Source organism: Sceloporus occidentalis, unplaced genomic scaffold (genome assembly GCF_023333645.1).
Source record: "Sceloporus occidentalis isolate IW3139 unplaced genomic scaffold, rSceOcc1.0.p SCAF_23, whole genome shotgun sequence".
Classification (NCBI taxonomy): Eukaryota; Metazoa; Chordata; class Lepidosauria; order Squamata; family Phrynosomatidae; genus Sceloporus; species Sceloporus occidentalis.
The window spans coordinates 11732418-11746333 of NW_028317003.1; the positions used below are offsets into that span (position 1 = coordinate 11732418).

General features: G+C 37.0%; 1 protein-coding gene across 1 annotated transcript in view; it reads right to left on the reverse strand.

The window, feature by feature from the left end:
• LOC149300804 (cyclic AMP-responsive element-binding protein 5) overlaps positions 1-13916 on the reverse strand; it is a 158026-nt gene that overhangs the window by 36425 nt on the left and 107685 nt on the right. The window contains exons 5-6 of the mRNA XM_089484872.1: positions 12739-12865; positions 6434-6544 (exon numbers count right to left, since the gene is read on the reverse strand). Coding sequence (XP_089340998.1) covers positions 6434-6544; positions 12739-12865 — 238 coding nt within the window. The remainder of the gene's footprint in view (positions 1-6433; positions 6545-12738; positions 12866-13916) is intronic.

A 13916-nucleotide genomic window follows, 5' to 3' on the forward strand; every position in this document is an offset into this window, starting at 1 on the left:
TAGGTTGAACTTGATGGACTTTGGTCTTTTTTTCAACCTTATGAACTATGTTACTATGTTACTATGTATGTGTATTGTTATACATTTTTCTTAATATTGTGTAACCTTGCAAATTTTACACAAATGTGAGTCTTAAAATAATGTGAATTTTTTGGTCTTTTTTTTTAGCTGTCTAGTGAGAATATTGCATATATTATATCATAAACAATTGAGCTTTCATAGAATACAGTAAAATAATCCTCCAGCAGGGGAAATACTGACCCACAGAGCAGGACACCTGTACAACACAAGGATCTAAAATGGGAATATGTGTTTATTATTCTTAAACAATGGCAAAATGGTAATTTGACTTCTGTCAATTCACAGAAGACAAGCAACCCAAATGTAATATACACTAAAACATGTTAAATATATAACTCACTAACTCAATATCTCACTAATGTGCTTTCCTTGAATATACTCACGTCAAAAGCCATCATGGAACCAAATATAATTAATGACCAGTTACAGAGCACACAGTGATGATGTGTGAAGTGAGACTCGCTTATTACTTGGTCTTTGCATAAAGGTTTTTTTAAAAGGTACAAACAGCATACTACACCAAGCAGACACTTGTGTCTAGATTGATCGCTATGAAAGCACACAAAGTCATACTGTAGCTAAAAAAAGTACAATGCAATTTAAGAGGTGCAACGTGTACATGGAAGATGCTGGTCGGTAGGTCACGTGTACTTTTCCAGTTATGGCTGTACTGTGCGGCTTTGGAACTGGAACATGAGGTTTGACATCAAAAGCCATTTAAAAGGATGGTGCAAGTGAATCTGACATAGACCATAAATTCTAGAATTGGGAAGCCAGGTTTTATACAATATAAACAACACTATTAATGAGATTTTTCTTTTTTTCTTTTGCCTATTGCGCAACTACTTGGATCAGTGAACTCTACAAATCAAGAACCTGGCGAATTACGAAAACATTTAATGGTTAAAAAAATAAAATAAAACTAATCCTATTATTTTGGTTTTATAAAATTATCTTTAGATCTGAATTTCGGGAAGACTTCAGAAGCAGATTATATATCTGTTACATTTCTGCTTGACTTTGTTGTGTCTGGGAGAGAAAAAAAAATACATAAACCAATAAGATTTCCCAGTGAGAATTCTTTACTGAAAGGACTCATTTGAAAAGGCATTGCCATACTAATTACCTCATAAAGTATTTAGCCATGCGCCCAAGGGAGTAGTACTTTCTAGTGCTAAAGCGGCTACCAGATCCAGCTAATCAATTAATGTTCATTAGAAGATCTGGAAAGGCCAAGCTGTAATGTGTACGGGTTATAAATAAAATGTCAGACTTTGAGAAAAAATACACAATAGGGCTGGATTTATAGATTAGATATCGCTGCTGACAAAGTTAATCAGGCACTTAGTTTATTTAACTAATTTTATCTCTGCAATTTAGAAAGCGTGTTTTCTTTTCACAGTCTGTAAGTAGTATAAGTAAGGCTTTTCAAGCAGAGTGGACAGCATGGGGAGACGGAAGAAGGAATTCTGTATACTGCAGAAACAATCTAAATAATACATTTTAATTTAAGGGATTGAGTGTTCACAAGTAATAGTATAACATGGTGTTAACCATTAGGTGGCAGGTAATCGACACTAAGTATATGTTCCATTCCAGCCCATATACCAAAACATAGGGGATGATAGAATGGCCTATTGGAAATTGCATGGGGTACAGAATAAGGCGTGGGTGTGGTTTATGTGGGTGATAAAGGGTTAAGGTGCATTATCAGTACAATATTCTATAATTTCTATCATAAATTTTATATTTATAATGCATAATATAATCCTTATCCCATTATATTGTACATTTTGTGTTTAACTATAGGACATCAATCATTCAGCTGTATTTGCCAGTAAAATACACAGAAAGTGTATTAAACACAAAAAACAAGAACGTTATCATTCCAAAAAAACATTTTCTTTCATTCCTGAGCATCTCCAATAAGCAAGTTCTAAAATGTAATAAACTATAAACTCACAAGAGCAGGGCCTCCTTCTTTCTATACTAGTACATCTTGATGTACGTTACTGTCATTGTTACTTTTGAATATTGTCAATTGTAATGCTAGTGTCCATTTGTATCCCCCCCCCAATGTAATACTACAATGGGAAATATAGATATATTTTAATACTATATAAATATAGCAATAAAGAAGCATAAGTGGTGATATATATATGTTATTATAGCGAGTTAAATACTAATTCTACTACATCGAGGTTATAATTTTTTACCAGGGCCCACTTTACCAAGTATCCGTTTGTCTACGTGTTTCTATTTGAATTTGTCACACTGATATACTCTATAAATCTCTATGTAAATGTATCTAAATAAATAATTATAATAATAATAATCCAATTGTCTTAAAAACAGATTAATAATGTTTGAATGTTAAGAGTTTTTATGCTTTTTCCCCCTTGTTCAAAGTGATTTTTTTTATGTCTTATGAAGTTTTTTTGGTAACTTGTGTGATGTGGAACAGCAGTTCCAGGAGACACCAGCTGCCAGCAAGAGCTACAGGTACTGTTCACTAAAAGGAAAACTGGGAAGCAAGCACATTGGCTATATTTAAAAATTATTCAAAAATAAGTACAATTACCGTATATTCCGGCGTATAAGACGACTTTTTAAGCCCAGAAAATCTTCTTAAAAGTCGGGGGTCGTCTTATACGCCGGGTACTAACCGAGTACCGAATACCGCCGGAGAGTCCCACGAAGCCACAAATCTCTAGGGGAGGGGCGAGTGGAGAAGCCGCCTCCCCTGGGCCAGTCTTCAGGGCCACGCCGGGGTAAGTGCAAGATCGTGATCTCCCCAACTAGCCCTGATCAGCAGGGCTGGTTGGGGAGATCACGACCTCCCTCTAACTAGCCCGACATTAGGGAGCTCGAGGTCTGGCACTTCAGACCTCGGCTTCCCTGCTCCCTAATCACTACGCGCCGGCTATTGATGCCGAGCGCGGTGATGACGTCATATCCCGGCGCTCGGCATCAACTGCCGGCGCGTAGTGATGAGGGAGCAGTAAACAGAGGTCTGACATGACAGACCTCGCGCTCCCACAACTGGATGGAAGAAAGAAGATAGAAGATGAGAAAGGTAAGAGATGGGGAGAAAGGTGTGAGTGCAGTGTATGTATGTTGGTGTGAGATGGTCAGTGTGTTTGTAAGCTGGTTTATATATATATATATATATATATATATATATATATATATATATATATATATATATACATGAGTGTGTATACATGTGTGTGTGTGTGTGTGTATATATATACGTGTGTGTATGTATGTATATATATATATACACACATATGTGTATATATATATACACGTGTGTGTGTGTGTCTGTATATATATATATATATATATATATATATATATGTATATACGTGTGTGTGTGTAAAGGCAGTGTATAAATGTGTATGTATTGACAGGCGTATGTTAGTATGTGTAGATATATATATATATATATATATATATATATATATATATATATATATATATATATATATGTGTGTGTGTGTGTGTGTGTAAGGGCAGTGTATGTATGTATATGTCTGTATAACAACCAGCCAATCCCCGGTAAGGTACATCGCTTGCCGTGATTGGCTGGTTGTTGTACGCTGGGTAGAGGGGTAGTCTTATACGGCGAGTATAGTCCAAACTCTATATTTGAACTGGAAAAGTTGGGGGTCGTCTTCTACGCCCAGTCTTCTACGCCGGAATATATGGTACATAGATTAATCAATACTTTTACACAAGTTTTATTACGTAAAACAAAGTATATTTGAGTATAATGTAGGAAAAAAGACTGTAAAACTGTTGACAAACATAGGACTCAAAGTCTTAAATCTATCATTATTACAATAAAAAAATTTTATACATATATTGCAAACCTAAATATCCCAGTTTTTCAGATGTTGGCTAAATCATTTATCATACATCTGGGATATAAACTATTGTTTGTCCAATGTGATGGTGGTTTCAGATGAAATTGGCCTATAGAATTTTTAATCATAAAAAAGGTAAAATTGACAATATAGATATATATATATATATATATATATATATATATAAAGATGTGCAAACACGTACATTTTTAACACGTGAACTCCCTGCTGTCGATCACAGTGTGCAAAACACTACAAATCTATTACAGTCAGCTTAATGGGCAATACCTTATTTTACTTGCAGAATGTTTATAAAAGGAAATTCCAATATTATCCTGTTATTCAATTTAAATGCTTTTTGTAAGATTTCCCAAAATTTCACTTGGTAGCAATTTCTCTAAAAATCATTAAGGAATTGGTTCAGTAAAATGAACCGGGGGATTCCTAAGCCAATACTCATACACCAACTGTCAGCAACACACAATTACATTTTTCTTCTGTTTTTAAGATAATTTGAAAGATAATCTTTCAATATAATGTCACTCATTACAAATCAAGAAAAACCTAAAACCATTTTTTAGGTGCTGAAAGAATATGTTTGAACACTATGTCTCAATTTTCAAAAGCAGGTTTTATTCTATATTCTTGTTGAGTGCAGTTAAGCTAAAATGTCCAAGCCCCTGTCATATAATGCCATCTTGTATTTGTAAATGTATGCACATTTTGGAATATGTTGTATATATTGCTAACTTTGCTAAGGTCTGTTGATGGTCTGTGTTTGCAGCTTGTGTAACATAGTATTTTCTATACATGTATTTAAAAAAATATAAGACATTTGAGACAGACCTGCTCAAATAAATATAACTTGGGATCTGTTTAAGATCTCATAGACTGGTCTACAGAACTTGCAACGTGTCGTGGGAAAGTACTTTTAGCACACGTTTTCCCCAGGACTCCATTTAGAGTAAAGGCTGATGTTGCAGTTACTTATTGTGCAAAGGAGTAACATCATCATCCATGGAAAAGTAGCGCAAGGTCTCCCCAGATGTCCTACTGGGCCACCATAGGATGTCATGTGAGATGTGTGGTCAGCCCTTTATCTAATAACATAAACCATCTTCTTTCAATGGAGCCAGATCATCAAGAGGGTGGGTTCTACCTCCTGAACGGATTGTGTGGTGGACACACCCTGTCTACACCCGCCATGACAGTGTAGAAACAGAGGGTGGTGAGCTGAAGCAGCAGGGAGCCACAAAATTATACTCATTTGGGGCCCTTAGCTACCTAATCACACTGATAAATTATTTTATACCAACTACCTATCACCCAAAATAATTATTCTTGGAACCAAAAATCTAATATTTTGAAACAATATCCTAAATAACCTCAATAAAATAACTGAAACTCAATAAGCACAATTACTGCTGTGCGCCGAATGATTATCAATAAGACGCCCACATCTGTGCGTTCATCCATTTGATTTCTATGACAATATAAAAATATTTCTCCCAGCCGACGCAGAATCAAATATTATACACATCTGTTTCTGACATCTTTCTCTACAGACTATCATTGTGCGTATTACACACAAAAGGCATGTGCTTCCACGTTCCAGACTACTCACTGATTATTACCGAATCCTTTCAACAAATCCACAATATACAAATAAAGTCATGGAAACAAACCACTCACTTTAAAATAAATTTGTATTTTTGAAATGTGCAAAATTGAAATCAAATGTGATGGGATCCTTCTGTAAAGTTTCATATTTAGAAACGTATGTGCATATTGCAAAAATAGCTACAGTACAGTGAGCTATAATGAAGAAAATTCATCAGAATAAAACAGACAAAAACAAAATAGAAAAAAACACTTACCAAAGGGTAACTAACAACAAATTATAAAGTAATTGTATCCCGACTTCACTAGTGTGAAAGCTTTAAAAAAATAACAATAAAGATAAACATTTCATAGGGAAGATACAGGTAGCGAATACGTGACTCAAGAATGAACCAGAGGATAGAGGTTAACACAATCTCTAACTTAACCCAACCCAAGTTATAAAAACACTTCCCCGTCTGAGGAAACCCCCCCCCCATGTATGCTAGGTTGGGGTTATAGCCTTTTTGCCAGGTCAGCAATTGCTAATAAGAGCTCTCCATAGGTAGATTATGCACAAGGGAATGTAGATTACTACCTAATCTCTCTGGGCAAATGTACACTGGGACTGCCAGGGGCCTATGGACCCAATGCCCAGTATTCTGTATTAAGTTAATGTGGATATTAAAGCGGATAAATTAAAATTATGGCATGCAGGGCCACAATTTAACAATACACCTAGGGCCTGGTAGCAGTTTATCCAATCTCTTCCTCTGATAATACTAAAGGAGTATGGTTGGTCATCTGCCTAAGGACTTCAAGATAACAAAGATGCCCTTGTTGCCCTAAATCAGTCACATTATAAGAGAATTTCGAGTTCTTACCATTTTGGCTTCTGAGTGCATTGGAGAGACTTGAGGTGAAGCACAAGGGTTGTTTAGGTTTGGGCCCTGCATCCCCATGATATTGGAGCTCATTGACATCTGTCTTTCCATCTGTGTGGGATACGAGAACAACTGTGACATATACCAATGGTAGCCATGTTACAACATCTAATGGGAAGGGTTCGGTGGGGGATTCAATCAAAGATGCCATATGTCCCATTTAAAGTTATAATAAATCTGCTACACACATTCAAAGCAGCCCTTTCCACTAAAATGTAGCTGCAGAAACCTGAACGCTATGTTTCCCAAGGAACTCTAAAATTCTTACCCTCCTGCAAATTATAGCCTTAAGTACTTGTTGCGATATATCTTATAGGCATTTTTGCAACTGGCAATATACATCTTCCCTTAGTTTCCTTTCTCTACTACTCTGCCCAAAATATCTAATTACGCCAGAGCATTAAGTGAAAGGAGATATAAAATTACAGATCTGGACAGGAGGAGCATTAAAGGTAAATGGGTGAAATAAACAGACTGTAGAGGGAGAGAAAAGGGTGGTGGTGGGGTAATTAAATTTAGGGTTAATGAAATAAAAGCAGATGAGGTAGGAATAGCTTTATAATTTTATTTTAATCATGGAAGATGATTTTAGCTATGGCCATATAATTTTAATTGCAATATTAGTTTATTTGGTTTTCCAAATTCCACCTAGTAAATGGTTATTATAGATGTATATGTATTTAATAGGATGTTGAAATATGTAATCTGCCCCTGATGATTTATATATATATATATATATATATATATATATATATATATATATATATATATATATAGGAATGTGTGTATAAAGTACACACTTCTTATTCTATAACTGTATTCCCAATTTATATTTTTGAATATTTTATGGTCTGTTCAAAGAAAAGCATGTGGTTGTGTATTCTCTGTAAAGTCCTTAAAATATGTAGGTTTGTGAGCGCAGGGTTAAGTGCTGGCATAATGCTACTAGAAGGACCTCTCCCGGGAAAGGCAGGCTGATTATATTTCAGAGATCAGAGCTGCCTGGCTTGCTAAAGTCACAAGGAGACTGGGTTTACTTTACAATATATTAAAATAGCCGACCATATTACATAATCTGATATGGTCGCACATCTTCACGGGTTCAAAAATGTCAGACACGGTTGCCTTTACCTTACGATCAGCACCTTTGGAAGTGATCTCAGTTTGCTCAATTACAATGTAGTTTTTAAACACGTTAAATATGTTATTTCCCGGAGGGTTTTGCTGCCATTATACATGGATATATTATCTGGGTGTTGATAAACTCTCTGCCCTTGTGAAACAGGCATGTTGGTTCCCTGTAGCAGGAGATAAATCTGCACAGGGAAATTTGATATCTCCAGAAGAGGTCAAGTTAGTGCTGATTTCTTTGTGGTTAGCCAAAAAAAAACCAAAAAAACCCAACCAGACATATTTTAAAAGTGCAAAAATAAGGAAGGCTGGGAGAAAATAGATAAAATAAGAACATGAAACACCGAATGATGTTTGCTATTTCCACTTTACATTCCGAAAATGATTGCTGTACCGCAAAAGACCCAGCACCTCCTTCCTGCAATTATTTACCAAAAACCAGACAAAAGATAGCCCCTAGTTAATCAGGAGAACAAATGTACAAGCACGATACTTATGTGATTGACCAAAATACAGTATATATCCCCCCCTTAAATTGGTTGCATACAGGACAACCTGATTGATGTGAAGTAAATAATACTGCAGTGACTTTTGGGTTTATTGAGCGAATGGTAAGTTTCATTTATGGCCGCGATCCTCCATAATGCACAGTTAATGATACGAAATTACATTTTCATTCATAGTGAATGAACGTGTTACGTTTAAATATAATTTTAGGAGCTTTTAATTGCTATCGCGTTTTCCCATTCAAAAAGAAAACAAAATTTGACTGGAGTTAAGAATAATTTGGTCTATCTAGTCATGCTCATTTTTCCTGGTCATGAATTTAGGTGTGAAGGTCCTCCTTGCCCTGACTTCACAATGTGACACCCTGGTCCTAGTCCTTGGGTCCCCCCTTTATTCCCACAATCCCTGTCCAAAAGGTCTCATTGAAGGGTTGAATCTTTGTAACCTCTTTGCCTTGCAGGCTCAGGGAACTACTTGGTTCCTCGTGTCTTTCTCCAGAAGGTTAGACAATAGGTTTGGTCTGTGCCTCCAGGAACTGCTGGCACTGCTTTGGTTCATGGCTAAGGCCCTTACTTTGAAATGAAAGTTCAGAATTGTGGTACATAACACCATAATATTTTTATCCAAACAGAAATAAACCACTTGCTAAACCCCAGTGTACAGCTGTTATCAAATGAATCTTAACGGTGGTTGTTCTTTAAGTGAATCCTTATTTTCTAAACACTGTCTTTAAGTCAACATCTTCCACTTACTTATTACATCAAATCGTAAACATATGCAGAATATCTAAGTTCTTAATGTTAAATTACCATGCGCAGTTAAAATTATACACATGCTGAGATGTTATTATTTCAATTTTTAGAACTTTTGTCTGGATGCTAAATACCCTTAAAGGGAAATAATCATTGAAAGAATGCATTCTTTGATTAAACATGTACCCTCCCTAGCCTTTTGGCCAGATTTCCCATATATCTGCCCATGATGTGGTTTATATTTCCTAGTATCCGATTAGAAATTATTGGTGTCTCCTGGTTTTCGTATTGAGGAGACGCTGCACAATGAGCTAGGAGAAGCAACCTGGACGTAGTGCAGCTTGACAAAAATAATCCACAGAAAGCTAGAATAGCATGAAGCAAGAATAATTAATATAGTAAGAACAGTTATAAAATATTCACAGGGATCAACTGCCGTAAAATAATTTATCTTGTACATGTATCTTTAAGGAACGACATCTCTATCTAGCCTGAAGTAAAGATACAGCAAGATAATTCTGTACGGGTCACTTCCCTTAAAATGGCTTAATTACAACTATTCTCTTAAGTAACAAGCAAAAATTCTGAAAAGTAACCCTTGTATTAAAATAGAATATTAGGATGGCCAAAATACAGATATCTCCTTTTCATCATTTTTAATACCCCTGGAGAAACACAAAGAAGAAAAAGTGTTTTCAAAGGCAAAAAAAACCTATTAACATTCAAAATGTCAATAAAATCCAAATATCCTTATCGCCATATGGAAGGGGGGTGAACAACTATTGCAAACTGATGGTCAGAAAAATGGTGCAGGACCGCAGGGACTTGGCAGAACCATGTCATGCCACGGCATGAGTAACTGGAGCTTGGCACTAAATGGGTTAAGGCATTTGACTGATGCTAAGTCCAGTAACATTTGTTCACACCTTTCCTTTTGGAGCCAGAACCCAAAATAAAACTTGATTACCCCATGCTGGGTATTGTCACCTTGGACAGGAAGGGATTCCTGTGGAAGAGTGAAAGGCCAGACATCCTGGCAACATCTCCCTGGGGTGTGGAGACAGGGTATCAATAGACACAGGGTAAAATTATTAAATGTATAATGTCCAAAATATGATGGGTACATAACTTTTGGGCCCCATCGTACATTGCATCCTTATGCCTGCGACGTGCTGGTTTCAGGGAGACCAAACACGCCATGCAGGCATGACCATAACAAGTGTTATGCGAACGTGTCCTTGTGCCAACTGATACAGGTGTGGAGTTTGGTATGAAAATGATCACTAGGACCAGAGAATTATGATGATCCTGGTGTCATAATTATGCCAAGCTCAGCCAGCGTCATATTACATATTTTGTGATCCCAGACCCAAGATGAGAAGATATAACCCCGCCTTCAGAAGGTCATAGTTCTGAACCCCCTACTCCCATCCCCTTGCTCAGGTAACAGGAAAAGGGCGGTCTTGGGGGGGGGATAAAAAGGTGGGCAATTGGTAATGGAGGGAGAGCCTGTTTTTACCATCACAGAGACAACATCAAGGCTCCAAGGACGTATGGTATGATACTCTGTTTTATCCCTTTTATTTTACACTGTTTTGTACTATCTAAGTCTATGTCTCTTTTTATATGCATTTTTATGTAACAGCACTGTGACCCATTTTATACTCCGATTAAACATTTTTAATCAGTTCTGTCTTTGTCCTCTAATCGAATTCAGCCTGGAGATAGCCTTTTGTATACATATAAATACGTCACGTTGCTAAGCGGTTAACTATATAGATATCAGTTTGGGGATTGTGTAGTTATCGCGGTCTGATTGTTTTTGGGTAACCTAAGACGCCCGGTTTTAAAGTTCTTGGTGGTGGCAGCGTGGTTTACACTGGGAGTTTTGAGGTGACTGGTTGGGGTTGGTGGTGGTTGCTTGGTGCCCTGCGGGGAAAGTGAACAAACGCGCCGGAAGTCTGGTTGGCATTTTACCCTTGGTACACCCATACTCCCACGTCGCGGCTCGGCCGATAGCCCTGCCCGTGACAGAAGGGGGGTGAACAACTATTGCAAACTGATGGTCAGAAAAATGGTGCAGGACTGCAGGGACTTGGCAGAACCAAAGGCTCCTCCATTACTCCCGAGAGCCCCCGGGTATGATTATGATACCTGATCTTATTATTGCCGTTCAGCCTTTTTTCAAATTGTACGCTTAAAAGCTGTTTTAAATGAACCTGGACTATCCATGCGTGTGAAGCATTTCAGCAGTTATTCCAGGAGCTGGCTTTTTCAATTAGCAAAGACAGATAATCAACTATGGGTCAATATCGTAGGTAATATGTTTGAAGCTGCCATACATCACCGATCCAGCAAGTTCATTTCTCAAAGATGAGCAGCAGTAGAACTCAGATCACTGTTTCATTCCTCCGTGTATTATCGGCACTAAAGCTTTATCCAAGTATGTTATTATTATTATAGTCATTATTATTGACCCCGTTCCTTCTCTCTCCTACACATAAGCACAACCTAATTTTACTCATTTGCTACCAATAATCCATTCAAAGTCCAGTTTCTTGCACACTGTAAAGAAGTCTGATACACAGAGGCTCCATCGGAAATATCAGGATCCAATATCAAATTAGGGCACACACTCACACGTCACGGCCATCCCAGGTCCAAAGTTACACAAGTAGATCCTTTAATGCCAATTAATTCTGGTAATTAATTTTAATATTTATTACAATGCACTTGCAAGGTTGTAACTTATGTCTGGCTGGCATAGACCTAATATTCAAGGGTAGCCTATCCATGAACCTTAACATTTGCGTGGAAATTATGTAAGTTCGTGCAAGAAGAGAGTGGCCTCTGATTTGGACTTTTTACTGCATCAGTGTTTACAAAGTGAGCAAAAAAGACAGAGACCATTACATTAGAAAGATTGATCCTTATTTCTTATTTTCCTCCATTATCTGCACAAATGGATCTAATTCTAAAATAAATAGAAATGCTTTTTTTGTAAACTGACATATCAAGTACCTATTATTTGGATAACATGCGTTTAATTCAAAATAGCGTTATATTACATGAAAAAATTATCTTATTGAAGGGTTAAATTAAATTCTGTCCTTACACATTCAGAGGTGAGTAAATATAAGTAATGTTGGCAACCAGGTGCAATATTTCACTATTTGGTTTTATCCTCTTTATAAATAGAAACATATTTCATACACAGACTATTTTAATAGGTGATCTATCATAACATACGCTACCACTTCTCCTGGAAGGCAATGCAATGGACCCACCTCTCCTGTTTGTAAGCATAAAATTCCACTTTGTGTTTTTGGAACAACAAACTAATTCTTGCATTCATCTAAAATATCATCTCCCATTGGGTGATGTTAAATAAACGTCTGCCTCCCCACTTGCCACACATATATGATTACAACAGAGACAATATAGTAGCCAGAATATTGTCATCTTACTGCCCATTTTGCACACCTGCCATGCCAGTTTTACAATGACACAGGCATTGAACAAGCAATGGCCAGACCGGGGACAACCAGCTTGTCCAACCCAAAATACCTGTATTGGGACTTCCATCTGAAGATGACACCTCTGAAGTTGCGAAAGCTTATGTAACTTTCTTTTTCTATGTTGGCCCAATAAAAAGTATCATCTTAAACTAAACATTCCATTTCCTCTTGGGCTACTACTTCTATATACATTTTCCTATTGGGACTTTCAACGCAACATGATAACCATTGGTAACTACGATGCTCTCCAGTAGTGGGACATTCCATCCCATGTGATGTCACTGAAGCCATAAATAGTTTTGCTACATTCGAACAATGTGTTACTTGAAAAACTCACAGGCATCAGTACTGCTGAAGATCCAGGCATGGTGGGGTTAGGGAGGGTGCCAGGCATTGAGGCAGGCATGGGCTGTCGCTGTCGGTTGTGTAGGTGCAGTAGTGAAGAAAGAGAGCCCGGGACAGGCCTAGAGGGCAAAAGGAAAACATGTTAAGTATCAGAAAGAGAAAATAAACATGTTACAGAGGGCTGCACATTGTCTTATGTGTCAAACTAACCCATGAGATCTGTTGTATTTTGACCTAGGCTCGATATATAATACCTCGCCCTCACTTATACAGTCTTATTCACAGGGGCTGTTTATAAATTATCAGAGGACACTGTAGGTTATAAAAGCAGTGCAAGCTTTCACAAAGGCAGTCAACGGATAAAGACTTATGTATTATGTTTACCAGAATATAGAGGACACCAGCCAAAATAACATCTGAGCTATGTTCAACACCATGCTTTCTGACCTAAACACTTAATACTTTAGAAAAATAGGTTCTTAATGTAATTAAAGAAATTCACATTTTCATCAAGACAACCATTTGTAGATATGGTACAGGTTAGTAAAATACTATGAATTTGTAACAATACAAAACCAAGTCTAAATGAGTGATTTGACTTCAGTGTTCCTATTATTTTATCATCTTTGGCCAATGCCATCTTTGGACACACGTCATAATAGACCTCTGGGTCGGAAATGGTTAATTTATAATAGTTGCTATAAAGGATGTTGTGTGTCCAGGTTTGTACTGGATCATCCAGTATGTGGACACCCAAGCCAGGAAAATAAATAATAGTAACATCGAACTTGTACAACGCATACTTTCCTTGACCATTCATCTTCTGTAGATCAAGGTTCTCACTTACAGCTAACCATAGGAAGAAGTTCCCAAAGCTTACCATCTCCTTGCTCCTGCCATCAAGTTAAATTCATATAATCCCCACGTATAACCATAGAAATGCTTTGCTATTGCCCCTTAATGCTGCAATGATTTAGGATTATTATTATCATCACAGTTTTTTGTGATAATATGCTTCTCAAGTAAAGTGGTCATTGTACACTACATAACCAGATGATTCCTACAACTATGGACACTTCTAATAAATAATTCATGCAGGCCACCACAGATCTTAACACAATATATATATTCTATATGCATCCCTAGTTAAAGGAGCCATCTGGACACCAA